Raw genomic sequence first — 22,607 nt, 5'->3', positions numbered from 1 at the left:
CTTAACCATTGGAGACAAGAAGAAGGCGATCCCTTCCATCCACCACATTCACCTCTTGGCGAAGAACCTGAAGCACTTACCGGTGAACCTATTAGAAACACCATTTTCACCCTCATTACCCGAATATCTCGCCATGATTATATACTATCTCAAATTCAAAACCTTATACAACTGCTCGTTCCGACCGACAATCATCCCGGAGTAATCGAAGAAGTCAACGAGCTTCGCATCTGAGTAATGATTTTGGAGAATATGGTGCAAAACTTACCAGCTTCAGCAACAGCACCAACACCAACAGTACCACTAACAACAACATCCGCATCCCACACCTCAACATCACAATCTGTTCCATGAACATCAACATCATACGTGTAGAGACCCATCCTAATCCATCCGGAAGAAGTCCAAATCGATTATAAACGATACATAACAGTTGATTACATCACGAGGTACTTGACCTCTATATGATACATTTTACAAACATTGCATTCGATTTTAAAAGACAATCTTTCTTTACAACGAAAGTTGACGACATGCATACCATTTCATAATATATCTAACTATAATTGACTTAATAATAATCTTGATGAACTCGATGACTCGAATGCAACATCTTTTGAAATATGCCATGAATGACTCCAAGTAATATTTATAGAATGAGCAAATGCACAGCGGAAGATTTCTTTCGTACCTGAGAATAAACATGCTTTCAAGTGTCAACCAATAGGTTGGTGAGTTCATTAGTTTAGCATAAATAATCATTTCATAATTTTAATAGACCACAAGATTTCATATTTCCATTTCTCATAAAACATACGTCCCATGCATAGAGACAAAAATATCATTCATATGGATTGAACACCTGGTAACCGGCATTCACAATATATATATAAGAATATCCCCATCATTCCGGGATCCTCCTTCGAACATGATATAATTTTCGAAGTATTAAAGCATCCGGTACTTTGGATGGGGCTTGTTGGGCCCGATAGATCTATCTTTAGGATTCGCGTCAATTAGGGTGTCTGTTCCCTAATTCTTAGATTACCAGACTATATAGGGGCATATTTGATTCGATAATCCAACCATAGAATGTAATTTTCGAGTACTTGCGTCTATTTCGTAAAATAGTTATAAAAACATCGCATGTACTCTCAGTCCCAAAAATATATATTGCGAAAGCATTTAAAAAGGGAACAATGAAACTCACGCATATAAATATTGTAAAACAGTTAATAAAGCATTTGCATGTATTCTCAGCCCAAAAACATAAAGAGTAAAAGGGGCAAATGAAACTCACCATACTGTATTTTGTAGTAAAAATACATATAACATCAATGAACAAAAGTAAGGTTGACCTCGGGTTCACGAACCTATATTAATTATATGTATATTAACACATATAATGGAAATCGATCAAATTCATATATCTAGATTTATTAGTTATATCATTTTTTATATTAAGAACTTATATAATTCATTATTCAGTTAAATATCTTCATTTTATAGATAAAAATATTAATATAGTTAAGTTATGTATATTAAATATATTTATATATGAAGATTGTTTGTTTGTGAAATTAAATAATTATGATAATACTAATATTAGTAATAATAAGGATACTATATAAAAATAATGATAAAAGCGATAGTAATAATAATAATGTTAATAAAAATAATAATATTAATAATGTTAATATTACTAAGTTGTATTATAATAACTATGATAATAATAATTTTGTTAATTCCTTTAAATCATAATCTAATTGAAATTTTTAATCTTAATGGCACTAAATTTTAACCTTAGTGAATATTCTAACAATAATACCAATAACGATAATAGTAATGATAGTTTCAAAAATAATGATAATGATAGTAATAATAATAATTCTGATAATAATAATAATTATAATGATAATTAAAATGTTAATACTTATAATAATATTAATAATGATATAAATAATAATTCTAATAATAATAATAATTTTAATTATAATGTTAATTTTAATGTTAATGATAACAACAACAATAATAATAATAATAATAATAATAATAGTATTAATAATAAAATAGAATAACTACCTCAAAGATTAAGTTCCAAAAGAAAATGCCTTTGCCCAGGCTCGAACCCTCGACCTCTCGCTAACACGAAACACCCATAAACCATTCAGCTAATATTCACTTTCCTGGCTTATAACACAACATAAATCGATTTAAACTGAATTTCTGATTCTGTGTCAAATATACCATCGGCCCAACATACACTTGATCTCGATCCATCACCTAAATAAGCCTCCTGCCCAACAGCAACTAAATTATTTCGGCCCAACTAGCCTGATCCATAATCTTAACAGTTGGTGTGTAATTAAAAAGAAAAAAAATTATGTTGCAGGCCATAATCGAACCTGTGACCTCCCATTAAACAACCATATGCCCAAACCACTGAAGCACTCGAGGATTCTTGTTCTCATACGCGTTTTCAATTATTTATAGTATATTCCAGCAGTTATCATCATCTATTAAACAGAAGAAAAGAAATAAGGCAGCGATGGTTGTTTGATCTTTCTCCTTAATTTTATTTCGCCACCAAACCATCATTATTATCGTTATTTTAGCTATCATCATCATCAATTATCAACTCATCATCGATCATTATCTATCATCGTCTTTATCAGTATCATCAACTCATATCGTGGTCACATAATCGTTATCATCATCATCGTATCGTTAACGTACCATTATCTTACATGATTAACATCATTGTAATCATGATACTCGTTATCATAACCATCGTTATTCATACTCTTCCTTATCGTAACAATACCACCATTTTTATCATCATCACCCATTATCTTCTCCGCTATAGTTAATGAATTATATCAACCGATAGGACTTACTGCAGCAGAAATTATATCACAACAGCTGTGACATTAAACGAAGAAGGAAAGAAACAAGGTGAGTAATAGCGTAACAGAAAATAGAAGACTGGAACAGGAGAACATCTTGTTGGTTTTGAAGAGGATGTCGTGATGGTGGTGGCGTTAGATGGTGATTGTTGTGGTGTTTTCATCAAGCAAGTAATAAGGAAGATATATATATATATATATATATATATATATATATATATATATATATATATATATATATATATATATATATATATATATATATATATATATATATATATATATATATATATATAGAGAGAGAGAGAGAGTGTGTGTGTGTGGTGGTGTTGCGGTGGTTTGTGGTTGTGTCAGACGGTGGCACGTTTCTGGTGGTGGTGTTCGGTTGATGGTGGTTCGAGTAATGGTGGCCTACGGTGGGACTAGGGTGCTGTGGTGGTTTGACATCGAAAAGTGGTGAGATGGTGGTGATTTCATGGATGTTTGTAGGGTGGTACATGGTGATAGTCTAGTGGCGGTTCACGAGGTGGTGATTGACGGTGGTCATGGATGGCGGCATGGTGGCACCCGGTGGTGGTGAAAGGTGTGAATTGATTTATGAATCTTCTTCCTAAATCTCTAGATGTATTACTTACATCTATATTATATAAGATCTTATATGTTGATTATAGTATTAATATTTATTAATAATAATTATTAATAATAATATAATTATAATATAAAAATAATAACTTTTATGCATAGTAAGCCATCACAAATAATGCTGCCGACACTTTTCCCGGGATAGCCATATCGCGTCCATTGCTAAACAGTTTCCATATAAAGTGTCCCTAAAAATCCTAATTTTTTAGATTAAGCATATTTAATTATTTCACTCATTACCTGTTTGAAACCAGATCAAAAAGGTTCAATAATTATTTATTTTCTGTTCCAATTTATATGTACGGAGTACTAATAGTTAAACTTAAAAAGGTAAAAATACTTTTAACAAATCTAAAATCTTCGTAATCAGTTTACAGTTTAACTTTTATTTTAACTCTTCATGAACATGGGTTATATCTATATTAAAACTAACGAATCGTTAACCGAGTGCTACCGACGTTTACTAATTAGACACGAAATCATTTATTTTTAATATATTCTCTTTCTATATATAAAGAGTTTTAAATAGAAAGTTTAACTACTAAATAAATATATTATATATCCTTAATCCATTTAGTTTAATATTATTTATATATTTACAAGTAATATTTATATTCATATATTTATATATATATAAATATATATCTATATATTTATAATAATAGTTTTCATTACATCGCATATTATTTTTCATATTTATTTTCAACAATTAGATCATATATTATCTTAAATAATATTTTCAAATTAATGTATATGTATCTATTTATATATAGTTGTTCGTGAATCGTCGAGAATGGTCGAAGGTCAATTGAATATACAAAACAGTTCAAAGTTTTTGAGACTCAACATTACAGACTTTGCTTATCGTGTCGGAATCATATAAGAATTACGTTTAAATTTGGTCGGAAATTGCCGGGTGGTCACAATACGTACCATAGATACCAAGGAGTACCAACAGCAATTAACGATGAAGTATTGATCCATAACTTCATTAAAATTCTGCGAAGAATATGTGGTTCCTAATAGTTTTAGAGATTACTTATTCTAGCTTAAACCGAAAAATCAAATGAGTCTAATATTATATTGACTCATTAAATCCATGATTACATCTGAAGAAAATATATATGTAAGTATATTTTCATAAAGATTGTAACTAAAAAAAAAAAAAAAAAATCTTTCGTACAAACTATTAATGGTGAAAATATTTTAACGGGAAGGTAATACCCGAGGAATATTTAGATTTCATATTAATAAGTTACACTGTACATTCTTCGAACCTGATTCAACGGTCACTTACTATCCTACATACAACCACACATATACGTATCCGTTCACCAAAGAACAACTATTTTCATTCAAATTTAATTTCATATTCGGATTTTGACAGATCAAAATCCAAGTCAAGATTTAACAGAAGACATCACTTATAGATTCCTACATCTTTCGAAGCCATACTTTGAATTCAAAACTTTGCCAGATCCATTGGCGTGTTATTACCAAAAATAACTTTACGATACCTTTCCAAAATTAGCCAATTTTGTCACAGCTCCAACAAATCAACTTCGACTATCATTCGGATTAGCCTTATTATAACTTTGATATATAAGTTTGCCTTTCGTCATTGTTACCGGAGAACCCTTTATATCTCATCATATTAGCAGTAAACTTATCGACAACTTCATTGATCTTTGACTTTTCGAAAAATCATTATATTTTTCGAAATCCCATTCTGTGTCAATCTGCATCTTGTGACGATAGTTGTCATACCAAAAAGTTTCAATCATTATTTTGAATCTCGCAGCGTTTCTACATCAAAAGTTATATGTATACATATAACATGTATCTTTTAGAATTATGATCTTCCATTCTAAAATTCTGAATAAGCACTTCAATCTACGAAATCAATTCTCGGAGTATTAAAAGAACTAATAAAGCGGCAAAAACTATGAATGACTGTAACAGTTAAAAGTTTGATAAAAAAAAGAATGGTCCGTGGGAAAAGCTCGGAAAAACATCGAAATCTCTTTCTCATTATGAATATCTTCAATATTTCTATGATATCGATATATCTTCATAACCTCGACATTTCCGAAGATATCTTTATATCGTCTTCATTCGTAATTATCTTCGCCGTCATTCTATCCTTAATACATCGTATCGGAAACTACTTTGACTTCTAAATTCTAGTGAAACCCTAGAAGTTTTAAATCTTTGGATATTCTTGAGTAATATTGGAATGAAAGCATGAATTAATATAATATAATGACACTTGATCAACGTTATTATATTACAGTAAGTCATGACGAAGTTCTAATGGAACGTGATGATGGTAATGCTTGATCGACCTTACCATCACCACGAACTGTGTTACTTGACTTGTATTCAACATGAACCATGTTACTTGATTCGAATTCATTATGAACCCGAACTCAACCGGAGAAGGGCATTCATAAAACTATCTGCGTATCTATCTCGAAGAAATCATTACATTTCCTTCGATGAAACATTCTTAGACGATGAAAATCTTTCTATTAAGAACCTGAGTTCAAATATGATACTAAAGCTTTCTCGATTTCAATTCCAACTGTCACCACTCAAATTTCGGGACGAAATTTCTTTAACGGGTAGGTACTGTAGTGACCCGGAAATTTTCGACTAATTTTAAACCGAACACTCGATACGATTTAATATATTTTGACACGATAAGCTAAGTCTGTTATCCTGAGTCTCAAAATTTTTGAACTGTTTCTATACATTCATTGGACCTTCGACTGTTCCCGACGATTCACGAACAAATATTTTAAATAGATATGTATATATATATATAAATAAATATATTTGTATAATAAATGCTATTAATTGTATGTATGAAATTATTGTTATAAATAAATATTAATGTTAATGTTAATATCATTATTATGAATATTATCATTTTAACAAAATATATAGATATAAAAATACGATACATTTAATTTGTCATGTTATTATTACTAATATTATTGCTATCATTATTAATATCATTATTATTATAATTAGTAATAAAATTATGACTTGAGTATTATTAAGATTATTAATATTGTAATTTTATAATTACGAATACCATTATCATTAAAATCACTATTTATATTGTAAATAATATTATAAGGATAATATAAATTATCATTTATAACATAACATTTTTTTATTATTATTATTAATAATTATTATTATCATTATTATTAATATTATTATTAATTATATAATTAATATTATTATTAGTATTATTGTTAATATACCTAATTGTTTACTAATTATATGTAATAATGAAAAATAAATATAGATATGAATATACAGATATATAAATATATATATATATATATATATATATATATATATATATATATATATATATATATATATATACTGATATATACATATACATTATATGAACCAGTATTATTGTATTAATAATAAAATTATTAATTTAGATTATTTAAATACATAATTATACAAACACATAATCAAAATCAGTTTCATGTATCTATCATACTGTATTTAACTTGTTCTTCTTGTCTCTAAAATTGTACAAATCAGAATTTAATAATAAGGAATCAAACAAATAGTATTGAAAGTGTAATTTACTTTTCTATTATTTCCTTCTGACAAAAGATGCGTTCTTGAACGAATCAAACTTTACTGAGTGTGATTTCCTGTCTAATTTATTAAATATCTGTACCATATATTGTACAATTCTGTTTTCAATCCCCATCTTCTTTTAAGTTCTTGTTTTCTTCTTCCTGGATTGATTCTATCTGTCGACACCCATTCTCTACATATCAAGGATTCTTTTATAATTGATAAAGGCATTCGAATCTTCCATTCCATTGAACCATCACCGAGAACCTAATCATCATCTTCAACCTTCATCACTACTTTTAAATTCTGTTTGTTTCAAATTCGTAACCACAATCTAACTCATATCCATATACATCTACAGATACAAAGAATGAGATACATATATTTATATATATTAACGTACCTTCGTTCAAGACCCATACCTTAAACGATCAAATATTGTTCGTCTTTCAATTTCTGTCTCTGGTTCAAAACAAAACACTAACACCACCTTCTAAACACACCAACACCATTTCAATCATATTAATCACCATCCTCGAATACAAACTCGCAACCATCACAACTCGGTTACCCCCATAACCGTCATCTTCCACCTCTACCAAAGACAAACCAACACCTTCAATACTTATGCTACTGCTACAGGCGTGAAACACCATCAATATACACCACGACCATAACTGCTACATGTGCTGCAGTTTCTGTTTCATGGTTCTGTGTTAACCCATAACCATGCAATTATTTATGTCGTCTGTTTCTATCCAAAACTCACCCACGAACCACCTGTGGTTTTGATAGTAATAACGAATTGATAAAAGGAAAAATTGAAGATATTAATATATGATGATGATTATGAAGGATGAAGTGCTATTGATTCTTTTCATTCTTAATGAAACCAAACCCCACCAAGTGGAACTTTCCAGCTGTGTTGCTAATCCAAGTTACATGTATTGATGGTATGATTAAATCAATTGATCGACATCATAGCAACTTCCATTATAAGTTAATCAACATGTGCCGTTTTATATTTTGTTTATAGATGTGTTAGTGGAGTAATGGATTCATGATGGGGTTGTATATATTAAAGAAGACAATGATAGGTCGATATAATACTAGAGTGGAGTTGGTTCAATTGGATAATGGATGATGAAGTGATAATGATAAAATCATGATGAGTGTATGGTATATATTTTTTTTTGTATCTGTCATTCTAATTCACATCACCAAACCAAGAAAACCCTCGAATTGTTTTGGGTCACTGTCTTGGGCATGATTGCAACATGGGTCGAGCTTAGATTTACAGTTGAGCCGAGATCCTTATTTTCTGTTGGGCCGTAAAAACTGGAGTAACATGGCTGCTAAATTTTCTGTTTCGTTCGATAATATCACAAACCCAAACACCCTAGTTTGCTTGCTGCTACTATTTAAGTGTTTGATTCTGGGTCAAGATGACACTATCGTTATTCGACAGAAGGTTGTTGCTATTTCATGGTACTCCCACGTGATCCTATTTCTTTTATGAGTAACCCATAACCGAACATCCATCTCCTGTTACTTTCGTCAACCATCCATCATCACAACCATCGTTAAATCATCGACACCTGCTAATTTTTCTATTTTGATTGAACCCGTAACACAACCACCAAACACCTCGTGTCATTTTTCTGTTCAAGTCTTAAATTACGTTAAACGTCATCAAACCTTTTTGAATATTTTTTTATGGTATCCTACAATATCCAACAAGTATGATATTATTAATGGAAAGAAATATACAAGTGAGGTTAATGAAAGTGATATCCATAAAGGGTGGTGGCTTTATTTCCGTTTCTACCAATTACAGTACCGTATTACTATTTTTTCTTTCTATTCTAGCGGACCATTTGAATCTATTGGGTTTGCGATCTTGTTTTATGGACCGAAGTGTTTAAGTGTTGAGCCATGGACTTAGTTAAAATCTTGGGCCGAATTATTTCACTTGGCCCGTGGACTTGACTGTTGGACTTGAAAAAGAAAAAAACGGGTTTATTATAATTAAATAGTAAGCTAAGTCAAGGGAAAACGAATTGGTTCAATGGTTGTGAGGGTGTTGGGTATTCGAGAGGTCAAGGGTTCGAGCCCCGTCTTAAGCAATTCTTTTTGGAGGAAGTTTCAAGGGGTATACTCTTTTATTTTTATTTCGATTATTATTATTATTATTATTATTATTATTATTATTATTATTATTATTATTATTATTATTATTATTATTATTATTATTATTATTATTATTATTATTATTATTATTATTATTATTATTAATGATTATTAATTATTGTTATTATTACTAAGTATATTAATTATCGCTAGTATTATAATAATAATTATTATTATCATAATTTTAGTTAACAATTATGATTATTATTATTATAATTAATATTATTATTATTATTAATATTATTGTTAGTATTAATTACCATTATTATTAAAAACTATTATCATTATTAACATAAGTAAATACTATTATCAATATTGTTATTACTAAGTATTATCATTAAGTATTAGGAGTATTATTAATATTATTATTACTAATATAGGTATTATGATCATTATTATGATTATGATTATTATTATTATTACTATTTTGAAAACAATACAAATTATTATTATTTTTTTTCATTAATATTAGTATTAGTATCATTTTTATTTATTATTTTTAACATAAGTATTATTATTAACAAGATCATTTTTATTAAGTATTATCATTATTAATGAAGTTATTATTATTATTATTATTATTATTAGTAAATCATTATTTTCAAAACTATCATTTTTAAACACATAAATATTTTGTACATAAAATATATAGATATTAATCATTTTAAATATTTATACAAAAAAATATATATATAACATATAATTTAAGATATAATATAAGCATACGTTTTTAAATGGAATTAAGTATAAATTTTATATAACTACAAATATATAAATAATATATATTAATAAATGAAATTATGTAATTTTCATTATATATGTTAATAAATATACAATTAATATTGGTTCGTGAATCCGAGGTCAACCCTGCATTGTTCAATTGTTCAATATAGTCATATGTATTTTTACTACAAGATACATTAGGTGAGTTTCATTTGCTCCCTTTTACTCTTTACATTTTTGGGCTGAGAATACATGCAAATGCTTTATTAATTGTTTTTACAATATTTATATGCGTGAGTTTCATTAATCCCTTTTTAAATGCTTTTGCAATATATATTTTTGGGACTGAGAATACATGCGCTGTTTTTATAACTGTTTTACGAAATAGACACAAGTAATTGAAACTACATTATATGGTTGAATTATCGAAATCGAATATGCCCCTTTTTATTAAGTCTGGTAATCTAAGAATTAGGGAACAGACACCCTAATTGACGCGAACTCTAAAGATAGATCTATCGGGCCCAACAAGCCCCATCCAAAGTACCGGATGCTTTAGTACTTCGAAATTTATATCATGTCCGAAGGAGGATCCCGGAATGATGGGGATATTCTTATATGCATATTGTGAATGTCGGTTACCAGGTGTTCAATCCATATGAATGATATTTTTGTCTCTATGCATGGGACGTATGTTTATGAGAAATGGAAATATGAAATTTTGTGGTCTATTAAATTTATGAAATGATTATTTATGATAAACAAATGAACTCACCAACCTTTTGGTTGACACTTTAAAGCATGTTTATTCTCAGGTATGAAAGAAACCTTCCGCTGTGCATTTACTCATTCTAGAGACATTACATGGAGTCGTTCATGGCATATAGAAGTCAGTTCATCGTAATGGTACCATATGTTATTGTATTCGTTTGAAATTCTGGATGGGGTATGACAGCTACGTGGCGCTGTCTGATTGGTCGGGGTCCCTAACGGATACTTTGACCGGTTTGGGTTTTTTTTTTTTTTTTTTTTCCGAATTTATCATATATTTACCCAATTTTATCATCATCTTCATCCACACAATTTTATCTTCTTCACACACAAACCATCCATATCTCCAACTTCAATTTTTTTTTTTTTTTTTAAAATCACTATGTCGAATCCGAATCAAAGACCACCATACCCGAACCAAAGACCACCATACCCGAACGATTACGTTTCGTACACCGATATGTTGAGGTACGGATCGTACATAGGTCAAGGTTCATCACACCCGAGCCATCTACAACAAATACCAATTGTTTTGCCCCAACATCGTTCTTTGACACCCGAAGAACAACATCAAGTTTGGTTGCAACAAAACTCACTTTTTGAACAAGCCCGCAATTTCGGAACTCCGCCTCCGATCACTCCGCGTCCGGAATCTCCCCGTCGCGAAACTCCGCGTCCGGATAGTCCGGTGACTCAATTCGATTCGGTGCCGGAAACGCAACAACGTAAACAACGGAAATATAAAAAAAAACAGGGTATAATTTCCTTTTTTTATATAAATGTTCGGTATATGTACATGTATATATTTGTATGAAGTTTTTTTTTTTTGGTATATCTATATGTATATATTTGTATTATGTATTTTTTTTTGTTCGGTATATCTATATGTATATATTTGTATGATGATTTTTTTTTTCGGTATATGTATATATTTGAATGCATTTGATTTTTTTTTTAGTATTGCGGTATATGTTTATGTATATATTTGTAGAATATTTTGCAGATATATATATATATATATATATATATATATATATATATATATATATATATATATATATATATATATATATATATATATATATATATATATATATATAGAATAGTTTGATTATTTATATAGAATATTTCGGTATATAGAATAGTTTGATATATGTATATAGTTCGGATATAAAATAGTTTGATTATTTATATAGAATATTTGGTATATAGAATAGTTTGATATATGTATATAGTTCGGATATAGTTCGGATATAGTTCGGATATAGAATAGTTTGATATGTGTATATAGTTCGGATATAGAATAGTTTGATATGTATATGGTTCGGATATATATAGAATATTTATGTGTATATATAGTTTGATTATTTATGTTATATGTAGGTACCGAACAAGTTACGATTCAAAAAAAGTGCACACTATGGACTACCAAAGAAGAAGAGTGGTTGGCGCAATGTTGGATCGATTCTTCTCAAGATTCCCGAAAGGGAAATTCGCAAAAGTATGAATCGTTGTGTGGTACGGTTTATAAGAAATTCAATAACAACAAGCACGGGTGGTATAGAGGCGATGACCAATTGTCCTCTAAATGGAGAAATATCAACAAAAATCGTCAAGAGTTTAATGCTGCTTACAACGAAGCCTTACGAAATAGGAGGAGCGGAGAAAGTGACCTCGATGTTGAGAATAGAGCCCATGAAATCTATGTACTAAATACCAAAGGGAAAAAGTTTAATATGATGGATGCTTGGCGGTTTTTGAAAGATAAGGCGAAGTGGTACGTTCCCGGCACGCGTAGTCATGTTTCTTTAGATGCCGACGATGAAGATTTTGATGTTCCACTTTCTCAAAACGATCTTTTCGAGAATGATCCTTTTCCAAGGGCAATGGGGCGAGAACGGGCAAAAAAGAAGGCTCGATCAACAAGTACCGACACCGACAAAACTCGTTCTTCAACTCGATCATCAAAAGCGGATGAGGCTTTGGAAGCTATTTCAAAGCATAAGGAAGCAAGAGCATCGGGTATAGAACACGCGAAAAAGGAAGCAACATTCCAAACCGCGTTTCAAAGAGCTAGCATTTTAGCCATCAACCCCTCGGCAATCGATGACAAAGTCCGAAAACAAATGATTGAAGGGCTTCAAAAAGTGTTCTTCGACAAATATAGCTACTTGCTCCAACCAACGCCACCACCTCAAAACAACGACTCATCCGAAGACGACGATTAGTTTTTAAGTATTTTAGTACCGAATAATTTTTTTTTCCGTATTGTGTGTTTTTTTTTTTAACCGAATGTATGTTTTTAAGTTTATTAATGTTTAAAATATTTTAGTTTTTATTTAATAATGTTTTAAATTTAAATTGTATAAAACTGGTGGGACCTATTTGACACTGGACAGGCGTCAAGGTTATTTTAGGGTGACACTGCCACGTCACAGGGCAAATTGCACTTTTTTGCCAAAAAATAAATAATCTGCCTGTGACGTCACTAGCACTGGTTAAAATTATACAAATGATTAAGGACTTTATTTTAGAATTAGCTCATAACTTTCTTCTCTAATCTAGTTACTCCGTTAATTAGGGCTTTGTTCAAAAACATAAACCCTAACGAATCCTTCGTCAATCAGGACTGCAATTTCTCACCGGTGAACAATGGCGGACGCCGTTTGCAGAATCTTACGCGACGGATCATTAGAAGGCGAACACGCTACATCTGTCACTATAAAGGATTCAGTTGACTCACCGTTTGGCCCAATTGTATTTGATTACATTTTTACTCAGCTATCTTCCTTCATTTCGTTGAAAAAGACTCAATCTCAGTAAGTTTTTTTCACAATTTGTTCTAGTCTGTATGAATTTAGGTTTCAGCCATCGATTGAATTCAATTCAACTGAGTTATATATACATTTTGTTTTGTAAAATGCAGAGGTATTGTGCTCGTGACTTTTTCTAGGAGTCCTTCGTTTACACTCGAATTGCTTAAAAATAGAGGATTTGACATTGCTACATCGCACGAATGGTAAGAATTTAATTGAATTATAATTTGCCAAATAATTGAAATTAGGTTAGTTGTTAATATTGATAACGTAGACGGCTCATAAGTGGATATCTTGGAGCAGGTTGAGAGTTTTGGATTGTTATACGGATCCTTTGGGTTGGAAGGAACGGCTTAAAGAGCACGGAGCTATTAAACCTTCGTCAACAGAAGCTTCGACTTATGTTAGTTTATGTAAAGATGTGAGAAACATGGATGCTATGTTCTCTTTGATTCTGGCGTTGGGGAAAGGTAATTATTATGTATTACATGTATGTTAAGTGTTTGTTGAATTGACTATATAAGTTTACATAGCTTAGTTTTTTAGTGTAAAGTTTGTTTTTGAATTTGATATGCAGTCAATCGGAAGTTTTGTATGTTTTTTCAGGACTTGTTGGGGAGGGAAAAAATCGGTTCTCGGTTGCAATAGACTCGGTAATTGCTATTTTTCCCCTCCCTTTTCTGTTTGTTTGTCAACCCTAAACCATATTACATTTCTGCTTAGCTCAATCATATCCTAACTTAATTTGGGAAATAGGTTTTGGTCAACCTCCCACACAGTTTCATAAGAGCATTACACTAATGTGTCTTGATTGTTGATTTCATACGTTATTTTTAATCTTAGTTTGATTTCGTAGCGACTTTTAAGTAGGGTTGTTGCATGTGTATAATGTAGTTTTCACATTTTGTTTAGGCAAGTGAAATGCTAAGACACACGTCTCTGTCTTCAGTCTCTAGACTTTTGAGCAATCTCCGGAGCCATGGTATGTTTATAATGTGGTCTTCGTGTACCTCCTAAAGTCTTTATCATAGAAATTTTCCTTTTATATAATATAAAAATATGAAAATCTTGCGCACAGCCCCTGTGGTTTGCTTAGATTAGCTCAGTCCCTAAAGTTTTTTCTTGCATGGACAGTCCTCGTGGTCTTCAATTCTTGGGCGTACAGTCCCTGAGACTGACGTTCGTTAAAACAATCGTTAAGTAACATCACATGACACTTAACGGAATTATTTAGCAGGCGTCAGTTTCAGGGAATTTCCACCAAGAATTGCAAACCACGGGGACTGTCCACACAAGAAAAGAACTTTAGGGACTGACCGCGTAATCTGAGCAAACCACAGGGACTATCCGCGTAATTATGTCAAATTTAGATATTCATCACTAAAGTTTTCAACTTGCACTACGTATTCGCAGCCCAGGTATCTAGTGTGTTTTGGCTACTGCATTCTGATCTTCACGATATGAAAGCTGCTGCTGCATTGGAATACATTTCTTCGATGGTGGCTACGGTAAAACCACTTACTACATCAACAAATGTATTGACGGAGAACAATGATAACATTTCTTTACTTGAACAATATTACAAAAGAGGCCATTTTCATGCATCTCTCAAGCGCAGAAATGGACGTGTTAGGGTTATGGTAAATCCCTCATTAACTCTTAAATTGCCATACTTTTCCACATAAGCGCATGAATACTATTTTTCCCCATCATCTTACTAATGTACTCAATTTACCTCATTTTATAGATTGAAGAGTTCTTTGTTGAGCAATCACAAATCAAATTCAAAACTATATCAGCTGTGGAAAATTTAGTCACACAAAGCCTTGTTCCTAAGGTTAGTTATTGTCTTAGCCAATGGCGGTTGCGGCGGTTCAAGTGACTAGTCGGTCAACGCTAAAAAGTTAGGCCAATGTCGGGAAAAGTCGGTCGGAGTCGTTTAAAAGTCGAATTTTTGTCTGACCTTGTTCTAGTGTAAACGAAAATCCCAAGTCCATTTTAAATTAGCTAAGAAAAACACCAACTGACATAGTAGTATACTTTAAAAGATAAATTATTAAATACACTTTAGGTATGTTTGGCAAAACTAGTTGGTAGCTTTTAGCTGATAACCAGTAGCTGTTAGCTATTTATATTTACTTGGATGTTTGGCAGGGTAGCTAAAAATGTCAAAATAAAGAGTAAAATGAAAAAAAAAGCTAGGAAAAAGCTTCAAGCTCTTGTAACCAAACGGAGCTTTTTACTTGATATAAGCTTTTCCATAAAAGTTAGAAGCTAAAAACTCCAAAAAACTTGTTGCCAAACATGCCATTTATATTATTTAAACTAACATTACATCATCTTATGTAAATTATTTATTTTGAAAACAATTGTGTTTATATTTTATGTTTAAAAGTCTACACTGGTCAACGTCCGACTCGACCTTTCAAGGTCGAGACCAAGTCGTCTCTGTCTTGCGTCTTTTTCAACCTTGGTCTTAGCCATAATCTATCTTTTTGAGTTTCTTTTATACATTCAGGATGCTTCACATTCTATCTTTTGGCAGGTGCAATTCAATCTGCAACTGTCAGATAAAGAACGTAGCGATAGAGCAAAAGTTGTGCTTCCTTTTGAGCACCAGGGTATGAGTTTTTTTTTTTTTTCCTGATGTCTACTGTATTGTTGTCTGTTCATTTTGCTGGGTTGTGATTGTCAATGAACTGTTTGTTTCAGAAACGGGTAAATCAGTTCAAATTTACGATGGTCGTAAATCTCTCACAAATGGTGCACCAGTTGAGTATGTAGAAAAACATGAGGATTCTTCTGGTAGGGGAGAGATCATATATTTTCGTGATTCAGATGACGAGATGCCTGATTCTGATGAAGACCCAGACGATGATTTGGACATATAACTCCACAACTTTTTCAAACAGTTTAGCATAGTTTTGTATCCTGGTAGTTTTTTACAACTCTTTGTTCTTAAAAGCACGCCAATCTAAATCATATCTAGTGTTTGTGACATTTTTATAAATACATTTGAAGTTATTTGTTAGTACCATTTTTAGGGTGAGTAGAGTTGAGGAACTCTTGAATGTCACAATTGCATATCTACTAGATTAAAAATATTTGCATGTACACAAAAAAAAAAAAAAATAAAGGTACATAATACAAAATATTTTAGCTATGGAGAATGTTACTACTCAAATCATATGTATTAAGCCCAATCAAGGGTTGAAAGAATGAAATCAAAAGTTAGTGCAGCAATAGACCACATCAATGCAGCCCTCCCTAATCAATACATGTACATGAACCTGCACAGGAGAAAACAATCCAAGTTAAGTCATGTGATAAATATACAGTTCCAGGATGAATGGTGGTCTTAAGTCACCAGTTTATAATCGTGTATTAGATATTGGATACGGGATAAAAATATAAAATAGAAAGTTTACTCTATTATAGTGAGCCTTTTAACCAAGTGCAACGAAATTTTACCAAGTTAAGAAAAAAATAATTGCTATGTTGTCATTTATATTTGCAACATCTTAAATTGTACGGATATATATACTTGGGAGTTCTTAGTTGTGATTTATTCAGTTTGTTCTTGACTAGGACTGCAAATGAGTTTAAGGTTCAAGTCATTTTAAACATCTGGTCAAGCACAACTGGGAACAAAAATGAGCGTGAATAGCTTAAAAAGTTCAGTAAAACTATCCTGGATTTTAAGATAAAAAGAGAAGATCTATCCTAACTATGTTTGATAAAAGCACTTAATTCTAGCTCAGCCTGGAGATATACATCAAAACTTGACCCAAGTGCATACATGGCTCAAAAGGCGCAGAGTCAAGTATCTATCGACTCAAACTCGACTAGATATATATGTAGAATTAATACTTGTATAAGGCTTTTCATGCTTAATAAAGTTTGACTCGGCCTAGTTGGAGTCATGCTATAAAGATTGAGTCGAAAATTGAGTCAAGACCAATCCGTGAACGACTTTATGCGATATCTAACATCCATATAACTTATAAGTGTCTTGTCATATAGAGGACTTGGTTGATATGCTAGATATATGATAATGTGGCATGGGCAAAAATTGTAAATACTTATACTTTAGTCTTTAGGGACTAGTAGTATCATCTCAAACAGCAAAAAATACCTCATGATAAGATTACAAGCCCAAGGTATACCGAAGCACCGAGAAAAGTGAAAGATATCATTCCCCTGCAAGAGTGGCAAACAATCGAATAAATTCAAACAACTCCCACCATGAAACCATTAAGTATTATGCCTTTATTTATATATAGAAAAATACTGTAGCTTTTAGACTGGCTTATTATTGGGTAAAAAGAGACTAACCATATCACTCCCCATGCAACGCCATTACATGGGCAGGGACAAATTTCAGCAAACTTCTCAGCATCACTAGAGTTAACTCTTCTTGAAATTAGATCATCATATATATCTGCCATTTAAAAATATAATAAAAAAGTATTCTTATTAGTAAATGTAATTTTTCAATTTACATAAGTATAAATAGATCATTACCATAAACCGAAAACAAGCTGTTCATGACACCTGCAAAGGCAAATAGACATTCCTAAGTAAAATTATACTATAAAAATTGAAATGGAATGATTGGCCACTGATGAAGATATTATTATATACCAATGAAAAGAATGACATAACGCAGGATACGAACTGTGGTTTTTTCTTGTAGGATCCAAACTACAGCAAGGAATATAATGAATCCTGGAGAAACAAGTAAACAGATAACGACTTAGAAAGTTCCATCCATTCAGTATAAAAAAATTATAAATAAGAATAAAACTTATCGGTTTGAAGTTTCAGACCTATGCAAAGTCCTCGAAGAGTCCACTGTTTCAACAAATATATAAAATTAATATAAAAAACTTTTATAGTTACAAATACTTGAAAAGATATTCTATCATTCTTACATTTTTGGCAATGAAGAGCACAACAAGCAGGGCAACTCCTAAACAACCAGCAGCAATTCTTGCAGTTAGAAGGTTTGTCGATGCCACAATTAAAAGCATACCCCAAAACGATGAACCAAGATCTGAATGGAAAAATAATCATTTACAGAACTGCTAAATAAAAGTAGAGCAAACATATATGAACTGCCCTGAAGAAGAAAAATATATAAACGAAAGGTATAATACATCCAGCAGGCAAGATCAACCAATATATGCCGCCACGTGTCTGTGTCACCCCTCCCTCGTTGGCATGAACCTCCATGCCCATTACCTGCATACAAGAATAAGATTTGTATAATAATGTGGATATAGAAGATTAAAGAGCTTCAATATAGGAGAACGTCGATAATTTATCAGCAATGTTTTACTTCTAGGATCTGAGAAGGAACAAAAACTGTAACTTCTGCTGGTAACCCATGAAACTGTTTGTTACGAATGAAGTTTGAAACCAATAGCTGATTCACTATACAGATTAGGTTCAACTCTAGTAACAAAACGGAAAACCCGTTGATCAGACCAATATAATGAAGTTTTTTGAAGGATAAACAATAGAGTGGTAGTCCCTGAGATAATGAGTACATGATCGAAAGAGATTTTGAAGCTACATGTAGGGACAAAACCAGAATACAGGTTATATGGATGCTAATATAACTGTGATCACAAAAGGAATAATAATGAGAAGCTAGATAATAGGCAATCACAACGCATTTTCTAAAGACAAACTGTAAGGCCCCGTTTGGCTCACGAAATCCAATGGGATTTCAGCGGAATTGAAATTAAATTTAGACACGCGCCATGTCTAAATTCAATTCCAATCCGGCCGGAATCCCATTGGATTCCTCGAGCCAAACAAGGTTTAAATGTTGATGGCCGTGTATCTTTATATGCATTACAAATAAGAACTGAGATACCATATTGAAACCGCTTAACAAAACAAATAAAGGACTAAACAGATATTTTTATTGGCAACCACTATAATAAAGTTAAGGGAGCTACATTTATCAGAATAAGGTATTTTTATGATAGTACCTCTCCACATGTAAGCTTACACGCGATTGCGTGACTTGCTTCATGAAGAAATACAGTGATGAGCTTGAAAGGAGTAAGCAGAAACGTCCTCCATAACTGTACCATTCATTCAAATTAATTACATTAAATATCTACGAATACACCGTACAGATACATTATATAAATTGATTACTGAAAAAACGACAAAATTCACATTAGAATTGTAAACAGTCAATTTTATTAAATCATTAAAATTGAGCTCAAAACAACAAAATTCACAATGGTCTCAACTGCTTTTATGATGTTAGGTTACAATAAGAATCAAATAACTAGTAAAAATACAGTGAAATAGCAGTTAGGGTTAACAATAGACATAGCACGACAATTTGATGTATAAAAAATTAAAAAAAAATTCCAAAAATAAGAGAGAAAGAAAAGGAGTTACGGACGGCGAGAATGACGAGAGTGAAGATTCCGACGGTTGCAAGAAAAAGTTTCTGATCGCGATCGCAACAATTCTTCAGCTCCCAATTTGGTGACGTCATCTGCGACTGTTTCTCCCAAATCAGTGTGTGTGTTTGTGTGTGTGTGTGTGTGTGTGTTTTATCGGAGGAAGGAGAGAATTTTAAAATTAAAAGTATGATATAATTGGTTCCGGAAACGAGTTAGAGTTGGTGGCCAACTGTCAAAAATGATTGAAACTTTCGTCAGACTCCGTCTCCAGATGGAATTTTCAAATTACTGTCGTCCAATAAATATAATAACTTCACATTCACCTCACGCATATTATTATGATTTTTTTTCCCCCTCAAAAATAACGATGAGCTTTCATCAAAAACTAAAGCAATCAAAGTTGAACAAACACAACAAGGTCGACTAGGCTCGAGACTAGAAAACACCACCTGATAACGCCAAAATTATACATATTTGTTGTCGTTATTTCGATCCGATTTTGTATCATTTTGTATGTAATTGTTGTACTTGTGTATTGTAATAAGTTAAAATGTGTGTATAATCCATTGTGAGTGTTGAAGCGAAGATTTATGAAAAATATTGTTGATTTTAGAAGATTATGCCCACCTGCACCGTTTTGGCCATAACTCGGTCATACGAACTCGAAAAAGGGTGAATCCGGAGCCCAGACATCCGTAACTCAGAGCTCTACAACATCATATTGGAAAATTACCAATAAACAGTACCAGATGCGGCGCATCTGCTATAGATGCGGCGCATCTGCTATAGATGCGGCGCATCTGAGGCCAAAATAGTCCCGACAGCTTTAAATGCGGCGCATCTGTGCCAGATGCGGCGCATCTAACTCAGATGCGGCGCATCTGAGGTCCTGCCTACAGTTCTGGGTCCTAAAACGAGCTGGAAACCATTAAAAATAAAGGGATGCGGCGCATCTGATGCATTTCTGGCCATTTTACCTAACTTTTGAGCCTATTTAAGAAGAGCTTTGGTTACACATTTGAGACACCACAATATAGATCAGTAGTAGTCCGAGAAGGGGGGTTTCCCCAGCCATTCTAAAGGGTTCTTCACCCTTTTGAGCATCAAGATTGAAGAAGGGATCATACGCTACGATAGGTACTCTCGGTTTCATTTATTTTAGTGATAAGATTATGAATTCCTATTGTTTCGATTGTATCGTTGTAACCTTCATTATTATGATTGGCTAAAGCCTTGTGTGTTTACTTTAATGTAAGATTTATGGTTTGGGATTATTTTATCTTTTAATGTTATTTAAGTTACTATGATGTTTGATTGATTAAATTACCATGTCCAACCAAAAGAACCATAGTTATGCTAGTTTGGTACTTTCCTTCAATTACATAGATTGTTAACTATATGTGACACTAGGAACACAATCTATGCTTCAATACTTTTAGTAATCTAGACGGGTAAACATATACTTAATTGATGACTTTGCTATATGTTTAGATCCGTAATTGAATAAGTACTAGAACTACATAGTCATGAATTTACCTCAAGTGATTGTTGTAATTTAGGTTTTACGTGAGTTTAATCGGGTTGGGTCTAATTAATCTAATCAATCTAAATCAATTATGTTCTTCCATAGATCCATTGTTGTAAGTATCCATTTACTCTAGTTCAATTATACAAGTTATGAATTGGTTTATGTGAGTTTATCAATGTTCATGGCTAGTACTTCAACACCTTGTGATTTAGACATCTACATGTGAGTGTAGGATGGTAATTGAATGGTAACTAGATTTTACAATAGTGTAGTTTATTTAGAGTGATCTTAATAAACTAGGTTTTATGTGAATTCAACTAAGGAAGAGTCTTATTGATTAAACATAGGTAAAGAAGAACTAATGACAAGGTTTATGTGAATTTACTAAGTTTATAGTTCTAGGTTTATAGATATTGTGAGATTGATATGAACCATTTACTTGTAACTACAAAATAACGGGTTTAAGTATAAAAGAACAATCCTTATCATTTATCAAGCATTGAAGTAAACACCGCCTTCTCATCCTTGTTATTTATCTCATTTTATTTCCCGTTTGTTACTTAACAATTCTACAATTAAAACTCCCCTTTTTCTTAGAATAATTAACTGTTTTTGAAGTCCTTAAAACAAACTTCTCCCTGTGGATCGAACTGGTCAATTTACTTGCTAGTTACTACATGATCGGGTTTTAGTTGCCTGTATTATGTGTTAATTATTAAGCATATTGTCTACATTTTAAAGGTTACGTCTTAACACATCAACTTTTTGGCGCCGCTGCCGGGGAGCGGTTTTGTTTAAAAGATTTTAATAGACTTTTAGTTATTCGATCCTTTCGTGGGAAGTTATTTTCACGAAAGTTACCTGCTTTATTTTTGTTTTTTGTTTGTTTTGTTTTTCTTTTGTGGTGTGATTGCAGCTAGGTTACAGGTATAATTTGGCTGGGTATGATTATATGATTTCAAAAGCCATGTATGATGTCCAA

The 22,607-nt window shown here is 31.9% G+C and overlaps 2 protein-coding genes across 2 annotated transcripts; one reads left to right on the top strand and one right to left on the bottom strand.

The window, feature by feature from the left end:
• The first annotated feature begins 13,417 nt into the window (after positions 1-13,417).
• On the top strand, positions 13,418-16,720 carry LOC139846982 (elongator complex protein 5). Its single transcript, XM_071836574.1, has 9 exons — positions 13,418-13,666; positions 13,774-13,866; positions 13,967-14,133; positions 14,270-14,316; positions 14,576-14,645; positions 15,077-15,303; positions 15,411-15,500; positions 16,209-16,284; positions 16,376-16,720. The coding sequence occupies exons 1-9, from the start codon at positions 13,500-13,502 to the stop codon at positions 16,552-16,554; spliced, it is 1,116 nt and encodes a 371-aa protein (XP_071692675.1). The 5' UTR covers positions 13,418-13,499; the 3' UTR covers positions 16,555-16,720.
• A 12-nt stretch (positions 16,721-16,732) lies between these two features.
• On the bottom strand, positions 16,733-20,344 carry LOC139846983 (uncharacterized). The gene is made up of 10 exons (XM_071836575.1): positions 20,094-20,344; positions 19,666-19,761; positions 18,823-18,907; positions 18,598-18,719; positions 18,493-18,517; positions 18,308-18,391; positions 18,188-18,217; positions 17,999-18,104; positions 17,799-17,863; positions 16,733-16,953 (listed from the first exon to the last, which is right to left on the bottom strand). Exons 1-9 carry the CDS (start codon positions 20,187-20,189, stop codon positions 17,800-17,802), a joined length of 708 nt encoding a protein of 235 aa, XP_071692676.1. The 5' UTR covers positions 20,190-20,344; the 3' UTR covers positions 16,733-16,953; position 17,799.
• Between the last annotated feature and the right edge of the window lie 2,263 nt (positions 20,345-22,607).

The sequence above is a fragment of the Rutidosis leptorrhynchoides genome, chromosome 5, assembly GCF_046630445.1.
Source record: "Rutidosis leptorrhynchoides isolate AG116_Rl617_1_P2 chromosome 5, CSIRO_AGI_Rlap_v1, whole genome shotgun sequence".
Classification (NCBI taxonomy): domain Eukaryota; kingdom Viridiplantae; phylum Streptophyta; class Magnoliopsida; order Asterales; family Asteraceae; genus Rutidosis; species Rutidosis leptorrhynchoides.
This window is presented reverse-complemented; position numbering and strand designations above follow the sequence as displayed.

Coding starts and splice junctions, on each gene's coding strand:
- LOC139846983 (XM_071836575.1), bottom strand. CDS start 20,189: ATGACGTCACCAAATTGGGAGCTGAAGAATTGTTGCGATCGCGATCAG. Junction 19,762..20,093: donor TCACTCTCGTCATTCTCGCC/GTCCGTAACTCC, acceptor TGAATGGTACAG/TTATGGAGGACGTTTCTGCT. Junction 17,864..17,998: donor GTTGCATGGGGAGTGATATG/GTTAGTCTCTTT, acceptor CCACTCTTGCAG/GGGAATGATATCTTTCACTT.
- LOC139846982 (XM_071836574.1), top strand. CDS start 13,500: ATGGCGGACGCCGTTTGCAGAATCTTACGCGACGGATCATTAGAAGGC. Junction 13,667..13,773: donor TTGAAAAAGACTCAATCTCA/GTAAGTTTTTTT, acceptor TGTAAAATGCAG/AGGTATTGTGCTCGTGACTT. Junction 15,304..15,410: donor ATGGACGTGTTAGGGTTATG/GTAAATCCCTCA, acceptor CTCATTTTATAG/ATTGAAGAGTTCTTTGTTGA.